The following is a 27,919-nucleotide window of genomic DNA, read 5'->3' on the forward strand; positions in this document are numbered from 1 at the left end:
CCCCAGTACCTGGTGCCACGGCTGTAGGTCTGTGGGTGCTTTCACCCTCAGGAGTACAGTACTGTCTGGTGCCAGGGGCGCCTTCATCCAATAGATTACTGCAGTGTCTGGTAAAAATGGATTCCACACGGCAGCGCGTGTTCAGGTCACTCTTTATTGCAGATCATACATTATATCGGCTCCACCGTCATCCGGACGTTAGTGCTCGTGGACGGATTCTTCGTACCCGCTGGGCAGAGCGTTGCTGTGCGGGTTATGGAACAGGGTGTGATTTCCATCGCCCCATGGAAAACGCTGGAAAAAAAAACATGAAGTTGTAAGGATCATGTGACTGGTAATCAGACCTGACATCAAGGCTGGACTTAAAAAAAAAAAAAAAAGCTCAGACTGAACCAAAGACCAAGGAAAGATGGAGACCGGGACACTGAGGAGCAATGGAGTAAACCGGACTGTCACATACATTATGGAGGAGGTTCTGGGAGGTCCGGACTGTCACATACATTATAGTGGAGGTTCTGGGAGGTCCGGACTGTCGCTTACATTACGGTGGGGGGTTCTGGGTGAGGTCCGGACTGTCATCTACATATCGTGGAGGAGATTCTGGTGTTTCCCGGTCCTGTGTATTATGTTGTGGTTCTGGTGTCAGTACCAATTTGACGGCCTGTGTAGTCCTCCCTTTACCTTCGTACGTATGCGTAGATGATCGTAGGCTCGGAATTCTGGGTTCTCATGTGGGTGGTTCTGTTTCTGTAGCCAGGCGTTCAGCATGCAGACACCAACTCCCGGAAGAGCCACAAGGAAGGTCAGGATCTTCCAGGTGCGAGCTGAGCAACAGAGGAGATGGAGATGGTATTCCATGCCTCAAAGAGCTGTACACTGGGCGCAGTGATTGGAGGGTGCAGTGGCCCTTGGTGCAATGATGGAGGGTGCGGGTTCAGTAGGGACACTGAGTGTGGTGAACACAGGATGCAGGGTCACTGGGTGCAGTAATTGATGGGTGAGGGGTCACTGAGGGCATTGGGTATGCTGATCAGAGGGTGCGGTGTTACTGGAGGCACTGGGTGCGGTGATTGGAGGGTGTGGGGGCACTCAGAGTGGTGATTAATAAATGCAGGGTCACTTGGAGCATTGGGTGCGGTGATCGGCGGGTGCAGGGTCACTTGGGGCACTGGGTGCGGTCATCCGCGGGTGCAGGGTCACTTGGAGCACTGGCGGGGCTGCCACTAGGAATTTCGGGGCCCCATACTGGCAAATTATTTGCCCAGGCTCCACCCCAGCTCCATCCCCACCTTTTGAGCCTTCCACAGTCCCAAAGCCCACTCTTGGAAAAACTCAACTTCTCCACCACGTCTTCACCAATCACACATTAACGGTTCCCATCAAACACCAGATCACATTCATAACCAGTAGCTTTTGTTCTGTCCAAAAGAACCTTTAAGCCACCATGACAAGATAGATTCTGTGGGCCGGACCCTACTCTATTCTAACTTATTAAATATTTCCTAAAATATCCAATACTTTTTCTTAGGTATATTTTTATCTATTTTTCTTTAAGGGAATGAGTCACATAATTTTTTTAAAAATGACAATACCTATACAAGGGACAAATACCTCCACACCATGACCAGACCACATATTACCATAACATAGTGACCGGATACTACAATACTAATCATTAAAAAATAAACAAAAACACAACACGAAGTGTCATTATACACAGGAGCTCTGTATATAGTGTCATTGTATAGTGTATATGTAATACAGAGATCACCAGTGACATTATACACAGGACCTCTGTATATAGTGTCAGTGTATTGGTAATACAGTGATCACTGGTGACATTATACACAGGAGCTCTGTATATTGTGTACAGGTAATACAGTGATCACCAGTGACATTATACACAGGAGCTCTGTATATAGTGTCAGTGTACAGGTAATACAGTGATCACCAGTGACATTATACACAGGAGCTCTGTATATAGTGTCAGTGTACAGGTAATACAGCGATCACCAGTGACATTATACACAGGAGCTCTGTATATAGTGTCAGTGAACATGTAAAACAGTGATCACCGGTGACATTATACACAGGAGCTCTCTATATAGTGTACAGGTAATACAGTGATCACCAGTGACATTATACACAGGAGCTCTGTATATAGTGTCAGTGAAAATGTAAAACAGTGATCACCGGTGACATTATACACAGGAGCTCTGTATATAGTGTACAGGTAATACAGTGATCACCAGTGACATTATACACAGGAGCTCGGTATATAGTGTATAGTGTACAGGTAATACAGTGATTACCAGTGACATTATACACAGGAGCTCTGTATATATTGTATAGTGTACAGGTAATACAGTGATCACCAGTGACATTATACACAGGAGCTCTGTATATAGTGTATAGTGTACAGGTAATGCAGTGATCACCAGTGACATTATGCACAGGAGCTCTGTATATAGTGTCAGTGTACAGGTAATAGAGTGATCACCAGTGACATTATACACAGGAGCTCTGTATATAGTGTCAGTGTACAGGTAATACAGGGATCACCAGTGACATTATACACAGGTGCTCTGTATACAGTGTCAGTGTACAGGTAATACAGGGATCACCAGTGACATTATACACAGGAGCTCTGTATATAGTGCCAGTGTACAGATAATACAGTGATCACAAGTGACATTATACTCAGGAGCTCTGTATATAGTGTCGGTGTACAGATAATACAGTGATCACCAGTGACATTAAACACAGGAGCTCTGTATATAGTTGTCACGGGGTCCTTCTCTGGTATCACACAATCAACAGAGCAAGCAAAGTGTGAACAATTACAAGACCTTTATTCAGGCAAAAATACGAAAAGGTCCATATTCAGTCCACCACACAAAGGATAAGATAGTCCAGAATAAGAATGCAGTTCAGTAACAGTATAACATGTCCAGGGAGATGAGAGTCCAAAATCCAGCTGACAATGATAACATGTTCCATATATTCTTCTTTCTCTCCGAAGTCCTGTCTTCACACCATGCTCTGCACACAGCAACTGACTTGCCCAGCCCCTGTCCTCCCCAGACCCCTCATTATGTCCAGGGAGAGTCAAACCAGTTGGGGCAGTTTTTCAGGCCTCCCAGACTTGACAAAAGGTGCCTGGGGGATTATGACACTACAGGGGGTCATCAAGAGTCATAGATAAAAGTCAGTCTGCAGACATTCAAGGCATCAAGATTAACACTGTGCAAATCAGTGAAATAGCAATATACACAAAATGATATCCATATAGCATATCACACCATCACAACCTCTCCCCCCTCATAATAAGTGAGCACGCCATGATGTCTACACAGACCTCTGGCCTGCTCACTATAGTCCACATTGCTCAGTCGTTTATATTTCCTTGTACAGTGGCAGGAGTTGCAATAATTATAAGCACTTGATGCCCTTCCATAAATTCCCGGGTCCTGGCGTTACGGTCATACCAGGTTTCTTGACTGGACTGGGACATTTGCTGTTGATCATTAGCCACTAGCTGGGCGAGACGATCTCTGAACTCTAAAACGTAGAGAATGATGGGCATTCCAATGTCTGCGATATCTCCCTCCAATTGTTCTTTCAGAAGAGTGAGAGGCCCACGGACCTTCTGGCCAAACAGATTGCTCCTCAGTGGGGTCCGGATGTTGTAGTGCTTGAAGGGCCTGTAGTCGGGTGACTGCTCCCACAAAATGACACTAACTCCCCAATGTCGTTCCCAAGGAGGATATCTGCAGGAAGTCCTCCCATAACTCCAATCCAGCACAGTTTTTCTCCAAAACCATAATCCAAACGCACCAAAGCTCGCTGTATATATTTGCGGACACCCCCCGCCAAGACAATGGGAATTCCTGCACCCTGGTGAATTGCCTCGGGTCGAACCACACGGGTGTCAGCGATAGTCAGAAATGCCCCCGTGTCTCTAAATCCTGACACTTTGTATCCATCAATTAAGACATCCTGCAGGTGGCGTTGCCGTTGCTCTGGGTAGCCAAAGGACAGAGGCTGAAGTCCGTACACTCCAGGAGGAGTATCTATGGTGCCGTGGTCGGTGGTCCACTCTGGTGGGGATGTTGGTAGCTTTTCCTCAGGCGGGATGGAGTGCACCAGATGCACTGGACGAGGTGGGGCTGCGTGGGGCTACCTCCGAATCCTTGAGGGACATCCAAACTGCAATTGTCCAGGTTGCCCACACACATAACATCTCCTCTCTGTGATACCCCCAGGTCGTGGTCGGAACTGTTGGGGCCCAGGATTGGGAGGCGTGATAGTCAGCGGCTTGCGACTAGGTGGAAGGGCAGATATAATCTGAGGGGGACGGGGCGCGGGAGCAGGCCGTGGTTCATTGTCCAGAAGCCTCCTCCACTGCAGTCGGATAGTAAGGGCTTCATCGGCCAGGACTGCAGCTTTACCCACGGTACACGGCGTGCGCTCCCAGACCCATTCCCGTAACTCTGCGGGGCACTTGGCAAGAAATTCTTCTATAAGGAACGCCTGTATAACATCTTCCACAGTAAAGGCGTTTTCTGCTTCCAGCCATCTCCGACATGCCTCGGACATCTTATGTGCATACATCCTAAATGATCCCCCCGTGGTGCATGGGAGGTCTCGGAACTTGGCCCTGTATGAGTCTGGGGTGATAGCATGGTAATCCAGGATAATCCGCTTTACAATGTTATAATCCCGGCTCCGCAGTGCATCAATGGTTCGGTAAGCCTCCGCCACGCTTCCGTTCAGGAGCCCCACTAACAAAAGCATCCAGCTAGAGTGGGGCACCTCCATCACAGCACACTGCTGCTCAAAGTCTTTGAAGTACCCCTCCACATCTCCAGAAGCCTCATCAAATGGCTTAAACTCTGTCCGGGTGCTCCGTACAGGCTCCCGGATTGTTGGGGTTACACTCCACATTGCATTACTCCCTCTTTCAATCTCTATTGCTTCTTGTCTCCGCTGTGCCCGGCGGACAGCTTCTTCCTTATACTCCTGAGAGACTCCGGGGCCCAGAACCGCCATCTCTTCTTCGTACCACACCACTCACTGGCTTTTGGGGGTGGGTATCCCTGTCTCCAGTGCTCGTCCTTCAGACATCTGGGAGTAGGTGGTCTGACTAGCACCCACCAGTAGGTCAATTAAGGCCTCTTTAGTCAGTCCCTGGTAGTTCAGGCCCAGGTCTCTGGCTCTCTCCTGTAAACTGCATACAGTCCAATTTCTGCACTCTGTGAGTGGTTCTCCATTGGGTTATGCTCTGTTGATCCCACTGCTGCCACCAGTTGTCACGGGGTCCTTCTCTGGTATCACACAATCAACAGAGGAAGCAAAGAGTGAACAATTCCAAGACCTTTATTCAGGCAAAAATACGAAAAGGTCCATATTCAGTCCACCACACAAAGGATAAGATAGTCCAGAATAAGAATGCAGTCCAGTAACAGGATAAAATGTCCAGGGAGATGAGATTCCAAAATCCAGCTGACAATGATAACATGTTCCATATATTCTTCTTTCTCTCCGAAGTCCTGTCTTCACACCATGCTCTGCACACACCAACTGACTTGCCCAGCCCCTGTCCTTCCCAGCCCCCTCATTATGTCCAGGGAGAGTCAAACCAGTTGGGGCGGTTTTTCAGGCCTCCCAGACTTGACAAAAGGTGCCTGGGGGATTATGACACTACAGGGGGTCATCAAGAGTCATAGATAAAAGTCAGTCTGCAGACATTCAAGGCATCAAGATTAACACTATGCAAATCAGTGAAATAGCAATATACACAAAATGATATCCATATAGCATATCACACCATCACAATAGTGTATAGTGTACAGGTAATACAGTGATCACCAGTGACATTATACACAGGAGCTCTGTATATAGTGTCAGTGTACAGGTAATACAGTGATCACCAGTGACATTATACACAGGAGCTCTGTATATAGTGTACAGGTAATAGAGTGATCACCAGTGACATTATACACAGGAGCTCTGTATATAGTGTCAGTGTACAGGTAATACAGGGATCACCAGTGACATTATACACAGGAGCCCTGTATATACTGTTTCCATGTACAGGTAATACAGAGATCACCAGTGACATTATACACAGGAGCTCTGTATATAGTGTATAGTGTACAGGTAATACAGTGAACACCAGTGACATTATACACAGGAGCTCCTTGTATAGTGTATAGGTAATGCAGTGATTGCCAGTGACATTATACACAGGAGCTCTGTATATACTGTCAGTGTACAGGTAAAAAAGTGATCACCAGTGACATTATACACAGGAGCTCAGTATGCAGTGTCAGTGTACAGGTAATACAGGGATCACCAGTGACATTATACACAGGAGCCCTGTATATACTGTTTCCATGTACAGGTAATACAGAGATCACCAGTGACATTATACACAGGAGCTCTGTATATAGTGTATAGTGTACAGGTAAAATAGTGATCACCAGTGACATTATACACAGGAGCTCCTTATATAGTGTATAGGTAATGCAGTGATCTTCTGTGACATTATACACAGGAGCTCTGTATATAGTGTCGGTGTAAAGGTAATACAGTGATCACCAGTGACATTATACACAGGAGCTCTGTATATAGTGTATAGTGTACAGGTAATACAGTTATCACCAGTGACATTATACACAGGAGCTCTGTATATAGTGTATAGTGTACAGGTAATACAGTGATCACCAGTGACATTATACACAGGAGCTCTGTATATAGTGTCAATGTACAGGTAATACAGTGATCACCAGTGACATTATACACAGGAGCTCTGTATATAGTGTACAGGTAATACAGTGATCACCAGTGACATTACACAGGAGCTCCTTATATAGTGTATAGGTAATGCAGTGATCACCAGTGACATTATACACAGGAGCTCTGTATATAGTGTCAGTGTACAGGTAATACAGGGATCACCAGTGACATTATACACAGGAGCTCAGTATGCAGTGTCAGTGTACAGGTAATACATGGATCACCAGTGACATTATACACAGGAGACCTGTGTACACTGTTTCCATTTACAGGTAATACAGAGATCACCAGTGACATTATACACAGGAGCTCTGTATACAGTGTCAGTGTACAGGTAATACAGTGATCACCAGTGACATACACAGGAGATCCTTATATAGTGTATAGGTAATGCAGTGATCTTCTGTGACATTATACACAGGAGCTCTGTATATAGTGTCAGTGTACAGGTAATACAGTGATCATCAGTGACATTATACACAGGAGCTCTGTATATAGTGTCAGTGTACAGGTAATACAATGATCACCAGTGACATTATACACAGGAGCTCCTTATAAAGTGTATATATAATGCAGAGATCACCGGTGACATTATACACAGGAGTTCTGTATATAGTGTCAGTGTACAGGTAAAGCATTGATCACCAGTGACATTATACACAGGAGCTCTGTATATACTGTCAGTGTACAGGTAAAAAAGTGATCACCAGTGACATTATACACAGGAGCTCAGTATGCAGTGTCAGTGTACAGGTAATACAGGGATCACCAGTGACATTATACACAGGAGCCCTGTATATACTGTTTCCATGTACAGGTAATACAGAGATCACCAGTGACATTATACACAGGAGCTCTGTATATAGTGTATAGTGTACAGGTAAAACAGTGATCACCAGTGACATTATACACAGGAGCTCCTTATATAGTGTATAGGTAATGCAGTGATCTTCTGTGACATTATACACAGGAGCTCTGTATATAGTGTCGGTGTAAAGGTAATACAGTGATCAACAGTGACATTATACACAGGAGCTCTGTCTATAGTGTATAGTGTACAGGTAATACAGTTATCACCAGTGACATTATACACAGGAGCTCTGTATATAGTGTACAGGTAATACAGTGATCACCAGTGACATTACACAGGAGCTCCTTATATAGTGTATAGGTAATGCAGTGATCACCAGTGACATTATACACAGGAGCTCTGTATATAGTGTCAGTGTACAGGTAATACAGTGATCACCAGTGACATTATACACAGGAGCTCTGTATATAGTGTCAGTGTACAGGTAATACAGTGATCACCAGTGACATACACAGGAGATCCTTATATAGTGTAGAGGTAATGCAGTGATCTTCTGTGACATTATACACAGGAGCTCTGTATATAGTGTCAGTGTACAGGTAATACAGTGATCACCAGTGACATTATACACAGGAGCTCAGTATGCAGTGTCAGTGTACAGGTAATACATGGATCACCAGTGACATTATACACAGGAGACCTGTGTATACTGTTTCCATTTACAGGTAATACAGAGATCACCAGTGACATTATACACAGGAGCTCTGTATACAGTGTCAGTGTACAGGTAATACAGTGATCACCAGTGACATACACAGGAGATCCTTATATAGTGTATAGGTAATGCAGTGATCTTCTGTGACATTATACACAGGAGCTCTGTATATAGTGTCAGTGTACAGGTAATACAGTGATCACCAGTGACATTATACACAGGAGCTCTGTATATAGTGTCAGTGTACAGGTAATACAATGATCACCAGTGACATTATACACAGGAGCTCCTTATAAAGTGTATAGATAATGCAGAGATCACCGGTGACATTATACACAGGAGTTCTGTATATAGTGTCAGTGTACAGGTAAAGCATTGATCACCAGTGACATTATACACAGGAGCTCTGTATATAGTGTATAGTGTACAGGTAATACAGTGATCACCAGTGACACTATATACAGAGCTCCTGTGTATAATGTCAGTTTACAGGTAATGCAGTGATCACCAGTGACATTATATACAGGAGCTCTGTATATAGTGCCAGTGTACAGGTAATACAGTGATCACCAGTGACATTAAACACAGGAGCTCTGTATATAGTGTACAGGTAATACAGTGATCAACAGTGACATTATACACAGGAGCTCTGTATATAGTGTCAGTGTACAGGTAAAACAGTGATCACCAGTGACATTATACACAGGAGCTCTGTATATAGTGCCAGTGTACAGGTAAAACAGTGATCACCAGTGACATTATGCACAGGTGCTCTGTATATAGTGCCAGTGTACAGGTAATACAGTGATCACCAGTGACATTATACACAGGAGCTCTGTATATAGTGCCAGTGCACAGGTAAAACAGTGATCACCAGTGACATTATACACAGGTGCTCTGTATATAGTGTATAGTGTACAGGTAATAGTGATCACCAGTGACATTATACACAGGAGCTCTGTATATAGTGCCAGTGTACAGATAATACAGTGATCACCAGTGACATTATACACAGGAGCTCTGTATATAGTGTCGGTGTACAGGTAATGCAGTGATCACCAGTGACATTATACACAGGAACTCCTTATAAAGTGTATAGGTAATGCAGTGATCTTCTGTGACATTATACACAGGATCTCTGTATATAGTGTCGGTGTAAAGGTAATACAGTGATCACCAGTGACATTATACACAGGAGCTCTGTATATAGTGTATAGTGTACAGGTAATACAGTTATCACCAGTGACATTATACACAAGTGGTGAGTTCTCCTTCAAAGGAAGTCTTCAAACAGAGGCTGGACAGCCGTCTGACTGGGAAGATTTAGCGAATCCTGCTTTGAGCAGGGGGTTGGACCAGATGGCCCAGGAGGTCCCTTCCAACTCTACGATTCTATGATGTATATAGTGTCAGTGTACAGGTAAAACAGTGATCACCAGTGACATTATACACAGGAGCTCTGTATATAGTGTCAGTGTACAGGTAATACAGGGATCACCAGTGACCTTATACACAGGAGCTCTGCATATAGTGTCAGTGTACAGGTAATACAGTGATCACCAGTGACATTATACACAGGAGCCATGTATACAGTGTCAGTGTACAGGTAATACAGTGATCACCAGTGACATTATACACAGGAGCTCTGTATATAGTGTCAGTGTACAGGTAATACAATGATCACCAGTGACATTATACACAGGAGCCATGTATACAGTGTCAGTGTACAGGTAATACAGTGATCACCAGTGACATTATACACAGGAGCTCTGAATATAGTGTATAGTGTACAGGTAATACAGTGATCACCAGTGACATTATACACAGGAGCTCTGTATATAGTGTCAGTGTACAGGTAATACAGTGATCACCGGTGACATTATACACAAGAGCTCTGTATATAGTGTCAGTGTACAGGTAATACAGTGATCACCAGTGACATTATACACAGGAGCTCTATATATAATGTCAGTGTACTGGTAATACAGTGATCACCAGTGACATTATACACAGGAGCTCTGTATATAGTGCCAGTGTACAGGTAAAACAGTGATCACCAGTGACATTATACACAGGTGCTCTGTATATAGTGTATAGTGTACAGGTAATAGTGATCACCAGTGACATTATACACAGGAGCTCTGTATATAGTGCCAGTGTACAGATAATACAGTGATCACCAGTGACATTATACACAGGAGCTCTGTATATAGTGTCGGTGTACAGGTAATGCAGTGATCACCAGTGACATTATACACAGGAGCTCCTTATAAAGTGTATAGGTAATGCAGTGATCTTCTGTGACATTATACACAGGAGCTCTGTATATAGTGTCGGTGTAAAGGTAATACAGTGATCACCAGTGACATTATACACAGGAGCTCTGAATATAGTGTATAGTGTACAGGTAATACAGTGATCACCAGTGACATTATACACAGGAGCTCTGTATATAGTGTCAGTGTACAGGTAATACAGTGATCACCGGTGACATTATACACAAGAGCTCTGTATATAGTGTCAGTGTACAGGTAATACAGTGATCACCAGTGACATTATACACAGGAGCTCTATATATAATGTCAGTGTACTGGTAATACAGTGATCACCAGTGACATTATACACAGGAGCTCTGTATATAGTGCCAGTGTACAGGTAAAACAGTGATCACCAGTGACATTATACACAGGTGCTCTGTATATAGTGTATAGTGTACAGGTAATAGTGATCACCAGTGACATTATACACAGAAGCTCTGTATATAGTGCCAGTGTACAGATAATACAGTGATCACCAGTGACATTATACACAGGAGCTCTGTATATAGTGTCGGTGTACAGGTAATGCAGTGATCACCAGTGACATTATACACAGGAGCTCCTTATAAAGTGTATAGGTAATGCAGTGATCTTCTGTGACATTATACACAGGAGCTCTGTATATAGTGTCGGTGTAAAGGTAATACAGTGATCACCAGTGACATTATACACAGGAGCTCTGTATATAGTGTATAGTGTACAGGTAATACAGTTATCACCAGTGACATTATACACAGGAGCTCTGTATATAGTGTCAATGTACAGGTAATACAGTGATCACCAGTGACATTATACACAGGAGTTCTGTATATAGTGTACAGGTAATACAGTGATCACCAGTGACATTACACAGGAGCTCCTTATATAGTGTATAGGTAATGCAGTGATCGCCAGTGACATTATACACAGGATCTCTGTATATAGTGTCAGTGTACAGGTAATACAGGGATCACCAGTGACATTATACACAGGAGCTCAGTATGCAGTGTCAGTGTACAGGTAATACATGGATCACCAGTGACATTATACACAGGAGCTCTGTATATAGTGTCAGTGTACAGGTAATGCAGTGATCACCAGTGACATTATACACAGGAGCTCTGTATATAGTGTCAGTGTACAGGTAATGCAGTGATCACCAGTGACATTATACACAGGAGCTCTGTATATAGTGTCAGTGTACAGGTAATACAGTGATCACCAGTGACATTATACACAGGAGCTCTGTATATAGTGTCAGTGTACAGGTAATACAATGATCACCAGTGACATTATACACAGGAGCTCTGTATATAGTGTACAGGTAATACAGTGATCAACAGTGACATTATACACAGGAGCTCTGTATATAGTGCCAGTGTACAGGTAATACAGTGATCACCAGTGACATTATACACAGGAGCTCTGTATATAGTGTCAGTGTACAGGTAATACATTGATCACCAGTGACATTATACACAGGAGCTCTGTATATAGTGTGTAGTGTACAGGTAATACAGTGATCACCAGAGACATTATACACAGGAGCTCTGTATATAGTGTACAGGTAATACAGTGATCAACAGTGACATTATACTCAGGAGCTCTGTATACATTGTCAGTGTACAGGTAATGCAGTGATCACCAGTGACATTATATACAGGAGCTCTGTATATAGTGCCAGTGTACAGGTAATACAGTGATCACCAGTGACATTATACACAGGAGCTCTGTATATAGTGTCAGTGTACAGGTAATACAGTGATCACCAGTGACATTATACACAGGAGCTCTGTATATAGTGTACAGGTAATACAGTGATCAACAGTGACATTATACACCGGAGCTCTGTATATAGTGTCAGTGTACAGGTAATACAGTGATCACCAGTGACATTATACACAGGAGCTCTGTATATAGTGTCAGTGTACAGGTAAAACAGTGATCACCAGTGACATTATTCACAGGAGCTCTGTATATAGTGCCAGTGTACAGGTAAAACAGTGATCACCAGTGACATTATACACAGGTGCTCTGTATATAGTGCCAGTGTACAGGTAATACAGTGATCACCAGTGACATTATACACAGGAGCTCTGTATATAGTGCCAGTGTACAGGTAAAACGGTGATCACCAGTGACATTATACACAGGTGCTCTGTATATAGTGTATAGTGTACAGGTAATACAGTGATCACCAGTGACATTATACACCGGAGCTCTGTATATAGTGCCAGTGTACAGATAATACAGTGATCACCAGTGACATTATACACAGGAGCTCTGTATATAGTGTACAGGTAATACAGTGATCAACAGTGACATTATACACAGGAGCTCTGTATATAGTGTCAGTGTACAGGTAATGCAGTGATCACCAGTGACATTATACACAGGAGCTCTGTATATAGTGTCGGTGTACAGGTAATGCAGTGATCACCAGTGACATTATACACAGGAGCTCTGTATATAGTGTATAGTGTACAGGTAATACAGTGATCACCAGTGACATTACACTATGGAACAAGGAGGTGGAATAAGATTCTGCAGGTGAACAACTGGCTACGTCGATGGTGCCGTCAGCAACGATTTGGATTTCTGGATCACGGAGTGAACTACTTATACGATGGACTACTTGCTAGAGATAGGGTGCACCTTACGAAGACTGGAAAGCATGTATTTGGAAGTCGCCTTGCTACACTTGTAAGGAGAGCTTTAAACTAGAACAACATGGGAAGGGAAGCAAAAGACCAGAAAAAGCCATAAACCTGACAAATGCTATTGAGAACTCTGCTATTAGAAGTGGAAAGGAAGAACAAAGACGAAAGAATGTAATTAATAAAAATATTGGAGAAAGAGAAACCAATCACAAACTAAAATGTTTCTATACTAATGCACAAAGCATGGGCAACAAACAAGGAGAATTGGAACTACTAACACAGGAAAAGAAATATGATGTCATTGGAATCACTGAAACTTGGTGGGACGATACACATGATTGGAATACAAGACTAGAAGGATACAACTTATTTGCAAGAAACAGACTTGATAAACGAGGAGGAGGTGTCGCATTGTATGTTAGAAACGCGTATATCTGCACAGAGATTGAAGCTTCAGAGACTGGGAGTTCTGTGGAAACTGTTTGGGTAAGAATACAAGGACAGAACAATGGAAAGGACACCATTGTAGGCATTTACTACAGGCCGCCTCTGCAAGCTGAAGATATGGATGAACTCTTTATGCATCAAATGGCCAAGTTCTCCAAAAAATATGACATAGTTGTCATGGGAGATTTCAACTATCCAGACATTTGTTGGGAATCTCTCTCAGGCAAAACTAACAGGTCAAGGAAATTCTTATCCTCTCTTGCTGACAACTTTATCTTCCAAAAGGTAAGGGAGAAAACAAGGGGAACTGCTACCTTGGATCTAATCCTTATAAACAGGGAGGAAATGGTAGAGGAGGTAAAAGTGGCTGGGACCCTAGGAGGTAGCGACCATGCTATTTTAGAATTTTGGATAACTAGAGGCGGAAGACCTGTGAAGACTCAGACGTCAAGGTTAGATTTCAGAAAGGCAGATTTTAAGGGATTCAGAAAGAGAATTGGAGGGATCCAATGGCTGGATATCCTTAAAGACAAAAATGTCCAGGAAGGATGGGAAATCTTGAAAAATGCAATTCTCAAAGCACAATTGTTAACAATTCCGAAAAGAGGGCAGAATAGGAGGCATTTAAGGAAACCAGGATGGATGAACACAGAACTTAAGCACATGCTAAAAAGGAAGAAAAAAATGTTTATAAAATGGAAAGAGGGAGGCATATCTAAAGAAGAATATAGTGCTGTCTGCAGAACCTGCAGGGCACAAATCAGATTATCTAAAGCTGAAAATGAATTGAGGCTTGCAAGAGATGTCAAAAGCAATAATAAAGGATTTTGGGGATATGTCAAAAGTAAAAGAAAAGTCAAAGATGCTATAGGATTTTTACAGGATGAAAATGATGAAATGGTAAGACAGGATGTTGAGAAGGCTGAACTTTTAAATTCCTATTTTGCATCTGTTTTCTCTCAGAAAGGAAATGTAACATCAACTGTTATTCACTGTCCTATTAAGGGAATAGAAGAATCCAGGATATCTATAAACAGAAAGATAGTGAGGAAACACTTAGCTAACCTAAATGAATTCAAGTCTCCAGGTCCAGATGAATTACACCCCAGAGTACTGAAGGAGATAGCAGAAGAAATTTTTGAACCCCTCTCCATAATCTTTGAAAATTCTTGGAGAACAGGAGAAGTGCCAGAAGACTGGAGAAGAGCAAATGTTGTTCCTATCTTCAAAAAGGGGAAGAAGGTGGACCCAGGCAACTATAGGCCGGTGAGTCTGACTTCTATACCAGGAAAGATCTTTGAACAAATTATTAAACAACATGTATGTCAATACCTGGATAAGAATGAAGTGATTAAGCAGAGTCAGCATGGGTTTGTAACTAATAAGTCATGTCAGACTAACTTAATTTCCTTCTATGACGGTATCACTGATTGGGTGGATCAAGGAAATGCTGTAGATATAGTATATCTTGACTTCAGCAAAGCATTTGATAAAGTCTCTCATACAATCCTTATTGAAAAAATGACTAAGTATGGAATGGACAAGGCAACTGTTAGGTGGATTCATAACTGGCTTAGTGATCGGACCCAAAGAGTGGTCGTAAATGGCTGCACATCCAGTTGGAAGAATGTCTCAAGTGGGGTACCACAGGGCTCTGTCCTGGGCCCTGTATTGTTCAACATCTTTATCAATGATTTAGATGAAGGAATTGAGGGTAAACTGATTAAATTTGCTGATGACACAAAGCTAGGAGGGATAGCTAATACTAGAGAAGAGAGAGAGAGGATTCAAAAAGATTTAAATAAACTGGAGAAGTGGGCAGAAACTAACAGAATGGTTTTTAACAGGGAGAAATGCAAAGTACTACATCTGGGCAATAAAAATGAAAAAATCATATATAGAATGGGAGGAATAGGGCTAAGTGACAGCACATGTGAAAAAGACTTGGAATAGATCACAGACTGAATATGAGTCAACAGTGTGATGCAGCAGCAAAAAAGGCAAATGCAATTCTAGGATGTATTAACAGAAGCATACAGTCTAGATCACGTGAAGTCATTATTTCCCTCTACTCCTCTTTGGTCAGACCTCATCTGGAATATTGTGTCCAGTTTTGGGCACCACATTTTAAAAAAGACATCAACAAACTGGAGCAAGTTCAGAAAAGAGCGACCAGAATGGTGACCGGTCTGCAAACCCTGTCTTATGAGGAAAGGTTGCAGGATTTGGGAATGTTTAGTTTGCAAAAGAGAAGACTGAGAGGAGACTTAATAGCTGTCTACAAATATCTAAAGGGCTGTCACATTGTAGAAGGATCAACTTTATTCTCATTTGCACAAGGAAAGACTAGAAGCAATGGGATGAAACTGAATGGGAGGAGACACAGATTAGACATTAGAAAAAACTTTTTGACAGTTAGAGTGATCAATGAGTGGAACAGGCTGCCATGAGAAGTGGTGAGTTCTCCTTCAATGGAAGTCTTCAAACAGAGGCTGGACAGCCATCTGACTGGGAAGATTTAGCGAATCCTGCTTTGAGCAGGGGGTTGGACCAGATGGCCCAGGAGGTCCCTTCCAACTCTACGATTCTATGATTCTATTATTATACACAGGTGCTCTGTATATAGTGTATAGTGTACAGATAATACAGTGATCACCAGTGACATTATACACAGGAGCTCTGTATATAGTGTTGGTGTACAGGTAATGCAGTGATCACCAGTGACATTATACACAGGTGCTCTGTATATAGTGTATAGTGTACAGATAATACAGTGATCACCAGTGACATTATACACAGGAGCTCTGTATATAGTGCCAGTGTACAGGTAATGCAGTGATCACCAGTGACATTATACGGAGGAGCTCTGTATATAGTGTACAGGTAATAGTGATCACCAGTGACATTATACACAGGAGCTCTGTATATATTGTCAGTGTACAGGTAATACAGGGATCACCAGTGACCTTATACACAGGAGCTCTGCATATAGTGTCAGTGTACAGGTAATACAGTGATCACCAGTGACATTATACACAGGAGCCATGTATACAGTGTCAGTGTACAGGTAATACAGTGATCACCAGTGACATTATACACAGGAGCTCTGAATATAGTGTATAGTGTACAGGTAATACAGTGATCACCAGTGACATTATACACAGGAGCTCTGTATATAGTGTCAGTGTACAGGTAATACAGTGATCACCGGTGACATTATACACAGGAGCTCTATATATAGTGTCAGTGTACAGGTAATACAGTGATCACCGGTGACATTATACACAAGAGCTCTGTATATAGTGTCAGTGTACAGGTAATACAGTGATCACCAGTGACATTATACACAGGAGCTCTGTATATAGTGTACAGGTAATACAGTGATCAACAGTGACATTATACACAGGAGCTCTGTATATAGTGTACAGGTAATACAGTGATCAACAGTGACATTATACACAGGAGCTCTGTATATAGTGTCAGTGTACAGGTAATACAGTGATCACCAGTGACATTATACACAGGAGCTCTGTATATAGTGTCAGTGTACAGGTAATACAGTGATCACCAGTGACATTATACACAAGAGCTCTGTATATAGTGTACAGGTAATACAGTGATCACTGGCGACTTTGCTCTCCTCACCCCCACCTTCAGTTCATAATTTTCTCTCCCCACACTCCACCTACAATTCAATTGCTGTGACCATCCCTCACACTCAATTCATAATTTGCTGTCCCCATCCCCCTCTCAATTCATCATGTGCAGTCCCCTCAGATACACTTCATGATGTGCAGTCTCACCCTCAGACACACTTCATCATGTGCAGTCCCCTCCCCTCATTTCATCATTTGCAGTCCCCTCTCTTCATCATGTGCAGTCCCCCTTCCACCCACTTCACCATGTGCAGTCCCCCTCCCCCCATTTCATCATATGCAGTCCCCCTCCCCGCATTTCATCATATGCAGTCCCCCTCCCCCCATTTCATCATGTGCAGTCCCCTGCCCCATTTCATCACATGCAGTCTCCTTCCTTCCACTTCATCATGTGCAGTCTCCCCCCTCAGACACACTTCATCACGTGCAGTCCCCCTTCCCCCCACTTCATCACGTGCAGTCCCCCTTCCCCCCACTTCATCATGTGCAGTCCCCCCTCAGATACACTTCATGAGCAGTCCTCTTTCCCCCCTACTTCATCATGTGCAGTCCTCTTTCCCCCCTACTTCATCATGTGCAGTCCCCCTTCCCCCCACTTCATCATGTGCAGCCCCCCTCAGATACACTTCATGTGCAGTCCTCTTTCCCCCCAGTTCATCATGTGCAGTCCCCCCTCAGATACACTTCATGTGCAGTCCTCTTTCCACCACTTCATCATGTGCAGTCCCCCCTCAGATACACTTCATGTGCAGTCCTCTTTCCCCCTACTTCATCATGTGCAGTCCCCCTTCCCCCCACTTCATCATGTGCAGTCCCCCCTCAGATACACTTCATGTGCAGTCCTCTTCCCCCCTACTTCATTATGTGCAGTCCCCCTTCCCCCCACTTCATCATGTGCAGTCCCCCCTCAGATTCACTTCATGTGCAGTCCCCCTTCAGATACACTTCATGTGCAGTCCTCTTTCCCCCCTACTTCATCATGTGCAGTCCCTCTTCCCCCACTTCATCATGTGCAGTACCCCCTCAGATTCACTTCATGTGCAGTCCCCCTTCCCCCACTTCATCATGTGCAGTCCCCCCTCAGATACACTTCATGTGCAGTCCTCTTTCCCCCCTACTTCATCATGTGCAGTCCCCCTTCCCCCCACTTCATCATGTGCAGTCCCCCCTCAGATTCACTTCATGTGCAGTCCCCCTTCCCCCACTTCATCATGTGCAGTCCCCCCTCAGATACACTTTATGTGCAGTCCTCTTTCCCCCTACTTCATCATGTGCAGTCCCCCTTCCCCCCACTTCATCATGTGCAGTACCCCCTCAGATTCACTTCATGTGCAGTCCTCCTTCCCCCCACTTCATCATGTGCAGTCCCCCCTCAGATACACTTTATGTGCAGTCCTCTTTCCCCCTACTTCATCATGTGCAGTCCCCCTTCCCCCCACTTCATCATGTGCAGTACCCCCTCAAATTCACTTCATGTGCAGTCCCCCTCCCCCCCACTTCATCATGTGCAGTCCCCCCTCAGATACACTTTATGTGCAGTCCTCTTTCCTCCTACTTCATCATGTGCAGTCCCCCCTCAGATACACTTCATGTGTAGTCCTCTTTCCCCCCTACTTCATCATGTGCAGTCCCCCTTCCCCCCACTTCATCATGTGCAGTCCCCCTTCCCCCCACTTCATCATGTGCAGTCCCCCCTCAGATACACTTCATGTGCAGTCCTCTTTCCCCCCTACTTCATCATGTGCAGTCCCCCTTCCCTCCACTTCATCATGTGCAGTACCCCCTCAGATTCACTTCATGTGCAGTCCTCCTTCCCCCCACTTCATCATGTGCAGTCCCCCCTCAGATACACTTTATGTGCAGTCCTCTTTCCCCCTACTTCATCATGTGCAGTCCCCCTTCCCCCCACTTCATCATGTGCAGTACCCCCTCAAATTCACTTCATGTGCAGTCCCCCTCCCCCCCACTTCATCATGTGCAGTCCCCCCTCAGATACACTTTATGTGCAGTCCTCTTTCCTCCTACTTCATCATGTGCAGTCCCCCCTCAGATACACTTCATGTGCAGTCCTCTTTCCCCCCTACTTCATCATGTGCAGTCCCCCTTCCCCCCACTTCATCATGTGCAGTCCCCCTTCCCCCCACTTCATCATGTGCAGTCCCCCCTCAGATACACTTCATGTGCAGTCCTCTTTCCCCCCTACTTCATCATGTGCAGTCCCCCTTCCCTCCACTTCATCATGTGCAGTCCCCCCTCAGATACACTTCATGTGCAGTCCTCTTTCCCGCTACTTCATCATGTGCAGTCCCCCTTCCCCCCACTTCATCATGTGCAGTCCCCCCTCAGATACACTTCATGTGCAGTCCTCTTTCCCCCTACTTCATCATGTGCAGTCCCCCTTCCCCCCACTTCATTATGTGCAGTCCCCCCTCAGATACACTTCATGTGCAGTCCTCTTTCCCCCTACTTCATCATGTGCAGTCCCCCTTCCCCCCACTTCATCATGTGCAGTACCCCCTCAGATTCACTTCATGTGCAGTCCCCTTTCCCCCCACTTCATCATGTGCAGTCCCCCCTCAGATACACTTCATGTGCAGTCCTCTTTCCCCCTACTTCATCATGTGCAGTCCCCATTCCCCCACTTCATCATGTGCAGTCCCCCCTCAGATACACTTCATGTGCAGTCCTCTTTCCCCCTAATTCATCATGTGCAGTCCCCCTTCCCTCCACTTCATCATGTGCAGTCCCCCCTCAGATACACTTCATGTGCAGTCCTCTTTCCCCCTACTTCATCATGTGCAGTCCCCCTTCCCCCCACTTCATCATGTGCAGTCCCCCCTCAGATACACTTCATGTGCAGTCCTCTTTCCCCCTACTTCATCATGTGCAGTCCCCCTTCCCCCCACTTCATCATGTGCAGTCCCCCCTCAGATACACTTCATGTGCAGTCCTCTTTCCCCCTACTTCATCATGTGCAGTCCCCCTTCCCCCCACTTCATCATGTGCAGTACCCCCTCAGATTCACTTCATGTGCAGTCCTCCTTCCCCCCACTTCATCATGTGCAGTCCCCCCTCAGATACACTTTATGTGCAGTCCTCTTTCCCCCTACTTCATCATGTGCAGTCCCCCTTCCCCCCACTTCATCATGTGCAGTACCCCCTCAAATTCACTTCATGTGCAGTCCCCCTTCCCCCCACTTCATCATGTGCAGTCCCCCCTCAGATACACTTTATGTGCAGTCCTCTTTCCTCCTACTTCATCATGTGCAGTCCCCCCTCAGATACACTTCATGTGCAGTCCTCTTTCCCCCCTACTTCATCATGTGCAGTCCCCCTTCCCCCACTTCATCATGTGCAGTCCCCCTTCCCCCCACTTCATCATGTGCAGTCTCCCTTCCCCCCACTTCATCATGTGCAGTCCCCCCTCAGATACACTTCATGTGCAGTCCTCTTTCCCCCCTACTTCATCATGTGCAGTCCCCCTTCCCTCCACTTCATCATGTGCAGTCCCCCCTCAGATACACTTCATGTGCAGTCATCTTTCCCCCTACTTCATCATGTGCAGTCCCCCTTCCCCCCACTTCATCATGTGCAGTCCCCCCTCAGATACACTTCATGTGCAGTCCTCTTTCCCCCTACTTCATCATGTGCAGTCCCCCTTCCCCCCACTTCATTATGTGCAGTCCCCCCTCAGATACACTTCATGTGCAGTCCTCTTTCCCCCTACTTCATCATGTGCAGTCCCCCTTCCCCCCACTTCATCATGTGCAGTACCCCCTCAGATTCACTTCATGTGCAGTCCCCTTTCCCCCCACTTCATCATGTGCAGTCCCCCCTCAGATACACTTCATGTGCAGTCCTCTTTCCCCCTACTTCATCATGTGCAGTCCCCATTCCCCCACTTCATCATGTGCAGTCCCCCCTCAGATACACTTCATGTGCAGTCCTCTTTCCCCCCTAATTCATCATGTGCAGTCCCCCTTCCCTCCACTTCATCATGTGCAGTCCCCCCTCAGATACACTTCATGTGCAGTCCTCTTTCCCCCTACTTCATCATGTGCAGTCCCCCTTCCCCCCACTTCATCATGTGCAGTCCCCCCTCAGATACACTTCATGTGCAGTCCTCTTTCCCCCTACTTCATCATGTGCAGTCCCCCTTCCCCCCACTTCATTATGTGCAGTCCCCCCTCAGATACACTTCATGTGCAGTCCTCTTTCCCCCTACTTCATCATGTGCAGTCCCCCTTCCCCCCACTTCATTATGTGCAGTCCCCCCTCAGATACACTTCATGTGCAGTCCTCTTTCCCCCTACTTCATCATGTGCAGTCCCCATTCCCCCACTTCATCATGTGCAGTCCCCCCTCAGATACACTTCATGTGCAGTCCTCTTTCCCCCCTACTTCATCATGTGCAGTCCCCCTTCCCCACACTTCATCATGTGCAGTCCCCCCTCAGATTCACTTCATGTGCAGTCCCCCTTCCCCCACTTCATCATGTGCAGTCCCCCCTCAGATACACTTCATGTGCAGTCCTCTTTCCCCCTACTTCATCACGTGCAGTCCCCCTTCCCCCCACTTCATCATGTGCAGTCCCCCCTCAGATACACTTCATGTGCAGTCCTCTTTCCCCCTACTTCATCACGTGCAGTCCTCCTTCCCCCTACTTCATCATGTGCAGTCCCCCTTCCCCCCACTTCATCATGTGCAGTCCCCCTTCAGATACACTTCATGTGCAGTCCTCTTTCCCCCTACTTCATCATGTGCAGTCACTTCATCATGTGCAGTCCCCCCTCAGATTCACTTCATGTGCAGTCCCCCTTCCCCCACTTCATCATGTGCAGTTCCCCCTCATATACACTTCATGTGCAGTCCTCTTTCCCCCCTACTTCATCACGTGCAGTCCCCCTTGCCCCCACTTCATCATGTGCAGTCCCCCCTCAGATACACTTCATGTGCAGTCCTCTTTCCCCCTACTTCATCACGTGCAGTCCCCCTTCCCCCCCACTTCATCATGTGCAGTCCCCCTTCCCCCCACTTCATCATGTGCAGTCCCCCCTCAGATACACTTCATGTGCAGTCCTCTTTCCCCCTACTTCATCATGTACAGTCCCCCTTCCCCCCACTTCATCATGTGCAGTCCCCCCTCAGATACACTTCATGTGCAGTCCTCTTTCCCCCCTTCTTCATCATGTGCAGTCCCCCTTCCCCCCACTTCATCATGTGCAGTCCCCCCTCAGATTCACTTCATGTGCAGTCCCCCTTCCCCCACTTCATCATGTGCAGTCCCCCCTCAGATACACTTCATGTGCAGTCCTCTTTCCCCCCTACTTCATCATGTGAAGTCCCCCCTCAGATTCACTTCATGTGCAGTCCCCCTTCCCCCCACTTCATCATGTGCAGTCCCCCCTCAGATACACTTCATATGTAGTCCTCTTTCCCCCCTACTTCATCATGTGCAGTCCCCCTTCCCCCCACTTCATCATGTGCAGTCCCCCCTCAGATACACTTCATGTGTAGTCCTCTTTCCCCCCTACTTCATCATGTGCAGTCCCCCTTCCCCCCACTTCATCATGTGCAGTCCCCCCTCAGATACACTTCATATGCAGTCACTCTTCAGATACACTTCATGTGCAGTCCTCTTTCCCCCCTTCTTCATCATGTGCAGTCCCCCTTCCCCCCACTTCATCTTGTGCAGTCCCCCCTCAGATTCACTTCACGTGCAGTCCCCCTTCCCCGACTTCATCATGTGCAGTCCCCCCTCAGATACACTTCATGTGCAGTCCTCTTTCCCCCTACTTCATCATGTGCAGTCCCCCTTCCCCCACTTCATGTGCAGTCCCCCCTCAGATTCACTTCATGTGCAGTCCCCCTTCCCCCACTTCATCATGTGCAGTCCCCCCTCAGATACACTTCATGTGCAGTCCTCTTCCCCCCTACTTCATCACGTGCAGTCCCCCTTCCCCCCACTTCATCATGTGCAGTCCCCCCTCAGATACACTTCATGTGCAGTCCTCTTTCCCCCCTACTTCATCACGTGCAGTCCCCCTTCCCCCCCACTTCATCATGTGCAGTACCCCTTCCCCCCACTTCATCATGTGCATTCCCCCCTCAGATAAACTTCATGTGCAGTCCTCTTTCCCCCTACTTCATCATGTGCAGTCCCCCTTCCCCCCACTTCATCATGTGCAGTCCCCCCTCAGATACACTTCATGTGCAGTCCTCTTTCCCCCTACTTCATCATGTGCATTCCCCCTTCCCCCACTTCATCATGTGCATTCCCCCCTCAGATACACTTCATGTGCAGTCCTCTTTCCCGCCTACTTCATCATGTGCAGTCCCCCTTCCCCCCACTTCATCATGTGCAGTCCCCCCTCAGATTCACTTCATGTGCAGTCCCCCTTCCCCCACTTCATCATGTTCAGTCCCCCCTAAGATACACTTTATGTGCAGTCCCCCTTCCCCCCACTTCATCATGTGCAGTCCCCCCTCAGATACACTTCATGTGCAGTCCTCTTTCCCCCCTACTTCATTATGTGCAGTCCCCCTTCCCCCCACTTCATCATGTGCAGTCCCCCCTCAGATTCACTTCATATGCAGTCACCCTTCAGATACACTTCATGTGCAGTGCTCTTTCCCTCCTTCTTCATCATGTGCAGTCCCCCTTCCCCCCACTTCATCTTGTGCAGTCCCCCCTCAGATTCACTTCACGTGCAGTCCCTCTTCCCCGACTTCATCATGTGCAGTCCCCCCTCAGATACACTTCATGTGCAGTCCTCTTTCCCCCTACTTCATCATGTGCAGTCCCCCTTCCCCCACTTCATCATGTGCAGTCCCCCCTCAGATACACTTCATGTGCAGTCCTCTTTCCCCCCTACTTCATCATGTGCAGTCCCCCTTCCCCCACTTCATCATGTGCAGTCCCCCCTCAGATTCACTTCATGTGCAGTACCCCTTCCCCCACTTCATCATGTGCAGTCCCCCCTCAGATACACTTCATGTGCAGTCCTCTTTCCCCCCTACTTCATCACGTGCAGTCCCCCTTCCCCCCACTTCATCATGTGCAGTCCCCTCTCAGATACACTTCATGTGCAGTCCTCTTTCCCCCTACTTCATCACGTGCAGTCCCCATTCCCCCCCACTTCATCAGGTGCAGTCCCCCTTCCCCCACTTCATCATGTGCAGTCCCCCCTCAGATACACTTCATGTGCAGTCCTCTTTCCCCCTACTTCATCATGTGCAGTCCCCATTCCCCCCAATTCATCATGTGCAGTCCCCCTCAGATACACTTCATGTGCAGTCCTCTTTCCCCCCTACTTCATCATGTGCAGTCCCCCTTCCCCCACTTCATCATGTGCAGTCCCCCCTCAGATACACTTCATGTGCAGTCCTCTTTCCCCCATACTTCATCATGTGCAGTCCCCCTTCCCCCCACTTCATCATGTGCAGTACCCCCTCAGATTCACTTCATGTGCAGTCCCCCTTCCCCCCACTTCATCATGTGCAGTCCCCCCTCAGATACACTTCATGTGCAGTCCTCTTTCCCCCCACTTCATCATGTGCAGTCCTCTTTCCCCCACTTCATCATGTGCAGTCCCCCTTCCCCCACTTCATCATGTGCAGTCCCCCCTCAGATACACTTCATGTGCAGTCCTCTTTCCCCCCTACTTCATCACGTGCAGTCCCCCTTCCCCCCACTTCATCATGTGCAGTCCCCCCTCAGATACACTTCATGTGCAGTCCTATTTCCCCCTACTTCATCATGTGCAGTCCCCCTTCCCCCCACTTCATCATGTGCAGTCCCCCCTCAGATACACTTCATGTGCAGTCCTCTTTCCCCCCTACTTCATCATGTGCAGTCCCCCTTCCCCCCACTTCATCTTGTGCAGTCCCCCCTCAGATTCAGTTCATGTGCAGTCCCCCTTCCCCCACTTCATCATGTGCAGTCCCTCCTCAGATACACTTCATGTGCAGTCCTCTTTCCCCCCTACTTCATCACGTGCAGTCCCCCTTCCCCCCACTTCATTATGTGCAGTCCCCCCCTCAGATACACTTCATGTGCAGTCCTCTTTCCCCCCTACTTCATCATGTGCAGTCCCCCTTCACCCACTTCATCATGTGCATTCCCCCCTCAGATACACTTAATGTGCAGTCCTCTTTCCCCCCTACTTCATCATGTGCAGTCCCCCTTCCCCCCACTTCATCATGTGCAGTCCCCCCTCAGATTCACTTCATGTGCAGTCCCCCTTCCCCCACTTCATCATGTTCAGTCCCCCCTCAGATACACTTTATGTGCAGTCCCCCTTCCCCCCACTTCATCATGTGCAGTCCCCCCTCAGATACACTTCATGTGCAGTCCTCTTTCCCCCCTACTTCATCATGTGCAGTCCCCCTTCCCCCCCACTTCATCTTGTGCAGTCCCCCCTCAGATTCAGTTCATGTGCAGTCCCCCTTCCCCCACTTCATCATGTGCAGTCCCCCCTCAGATACACTTCATGTGCAGTCCTCTTTCCCCCCTACTTCATCACGTGCAGTCCCCCTTCCCCCCACTTCATTATGTGCAGTCCCCCCTCAGATACACTTCATGTGCAGTCCTCTTTCCCCCTACTTCATCATGTGCAGTCCCCCTTCCCCCCCACTTCATCATGTGCAGTCCCCCCTCAGATACACTTCATGTGCAGTCCTCTTTCCCCCCTACTTCATCATGTGCAGTCCCCCTTCCCCCCACTTCATCATGTGCAGTCCCCCCTCAGATTCAGTTCATGTGCAATCCCCCTTCCCCCACTTCATCATGTGCAGTCCCCCCTCAGATACACTTCATGTGCAGTCCTCTTTCCCCCCTACTTCATCACGTGCAGTCCCCCTTCCCCCCCACTTCATCATGTGCAGTCCCCCCTCAGATACACTTCATGTGCAGTCCTCTTTCCCCCCCACTTCATCATGTACAGTCCCCCTTCCCCCACTTCATCATGTGCAGTCCCCCCTCAGATTCACTTCATGTGCAGTCCCCCTTCCCCCACTTCATCATGTGCAGTCCCCCCTCAGATACACTTCATGTGCAGTCCTCTTTCCCCCCTACTTCATCATGTGCAGCCCCCTTTCCCCCACTTCATCATGTGCAGTCCCCCCTCAGATACACTTCATGTGCAGTCCTCTTTCCCCCCTACTTCATCATGTGCAGTCCCCCTTCCCCCACTTCATCATGTGCAGTCCCCCTCAGATACACTTCATGTGCAGTCCTCTTTCCCCCCTACTTCATCATGTGCAGTCCCCCTTCCCCCCACTTCATCATGTGCAGTCCCCCCCTCAGATTCACTTCATGTGCAGTCCTCTTTCCCCCCACTTCATCATGTGCAGTCCCCCTTCCCCCCCTCTTCATCATGTGCAGTCCCCCCTCAGATACACTTCATGTGCAGTCCTCTTTCCCCCCACTTCATCATGTGCAGTCCCCCTTCCCCCCACTTCATCATGTACAGTCCCCCTTCCCCCACTTCATCATGTGCAGTCCTCCACTCTCCCATTTAATGTATTTTATAAAGAAAAAAAAAAGTTTTCCATACTTCTCTCCTTGACGATCCCCTGCAGGCGCAGCTCTGCCTCTAGCGTCCGGTACATGTCGCCGTTACCTGACCGTAAGTATAGAGAAGATGGAGGGAGCAGGAGCTGCGCAGCACTTTAGTGCACAATGGGGCATGGTGAGCAGAAGAACAAGAGCGGGACACTGCAAGGTGCAAGGTCTCTGAGTGCAGTGATTGGAGGGTATAGGGTCATTAGGTGCGATGATCGGAGTGTGTAGGGTTACTGGGTGCGGTGATCAGAGGGTGTAAGGTTACTGGGTGCGGTGATCGGAAGGTGTAGGGTCACTGGGTGCGGTGAACGGAGGGTGAAGAGTCACTGGGTGCGGTGATCGGAGGGTGTAGGGTCACTGGGTGCAGTGATTGGAGGGTGCAGGGTCACTGGGTGCGGTGATTAGAGGGTGCAGGGTCACTGAGTGCGGAGAACAGAGGGTGCAGGGTCACTGGGTGCAGTGTCACTGGGTGCGGTGATTAGAGGGTGCAGTGTCACTGGGTGCGGTGAACAGAGGGTGCAGTGTCACTGGGTGCAGTGTCACTGGGTGCGGTGATTAGAGGGTGCAGTGTCACTGGGTGCGGTGAACAGAGGGTGCAGTGTCACTGGGTGCAGTGTCACTGGGTGCTGTGATTGGAGGGTGCAAGGTCACTGGGTGCGGTGTTGGGAGGGTGCAGTGATTGAGGGGTGCAGGGTCACTGGGTGCGATCATCCGAGGGTGCGGGGTGAGTTCAGACAAGCCCGTGGAGGGTGAGGAGTAAAATTTGTGTAGGACATTGGGGTAACCTTGCCTACTACTCACCACCTCCAGGCCCGTGGCCATGGGTCTCTGTTGCCAGGTGCCTCCGGAATATCTGTAGGGTCAATTGAGCCCCTAGATTTGCCATTGCGACCCCTAAACTGCAGCTGCAGAGCTTGTTGGGGTATCTGTGCACAGAGTCTGGGAAGGTCATCTGATCCTGAGAGAA

The 27,919-nt window shown here is 47.0% G+C and overlaps 1 protein-coding gene across 1 annotated transcript; it reads right to left on the reverse strand.

Moving 5' to 3' along the window:
- Window positions 1–135: 135 nt before the first annotated feature.
- On the reverse strand, window positions 136–27,919 carry LOC141073170 (cytochrome c oxidase subunit 6A, mitochondrial-like). Its single transcript, XM_073560557.1, has 3 exons — window positions 27,754–27,919; window positions 682–824; window positions 136–294 (listed from the first exon to the last, which is right to left on the reverse strand). The coding sequence occupies exons 1-3, from the start codon at window positions 27,902–27,904 to the stop codon at window positions 199–201; spliced, it is 390 nt and encodes a 129-aa protein (XP_073416658.1). The 5' UTR covers window positions 27,905–27,919; the 3' UTR covers window positions 136–198.

This window comes from Dendrobates tinctorius, unplaced genomic scaffold (genome assembly GCF_039654945.1).
Source record: "Dendrobates tinctorius isolate UK_male_01 unplaced genomic scaffold, ASM3965494v1 ptg000297l, whole genome shotgun sequence".
Taxonomy (NCBI): Eukaryota; Metazoa; Chordata; class Amphibia; order Anura; family Dendrobatidae; genus Dendrobates; species Dendrobates tinctorius.

Excerpts from the sequence above, each read along its gene's own strand:
- LOC141073170 (XM_073560557.1), bottom strand. The coding sequence starts at position 27,904 with ATGACCTTCCCAGACTCTGTGCACAGATACCCCAACAAGCTCTGCAGC. Across the intron at positions 825-27,753 it reads TGGCCACGGGCCTGGAGGTG|CTCGCACCTGGAAGATCCTG; the intron begins GTGAGTAGTAGG and ends TCTGTTGCTCAG. Across the intron at positions 295-681 it reads ATCTACGCATACGTACGAAG|CGTTTTCCATGGGGCGATGG; the intron begins GTAAAGGGAGGA and ends TTTTTTTTCCAG.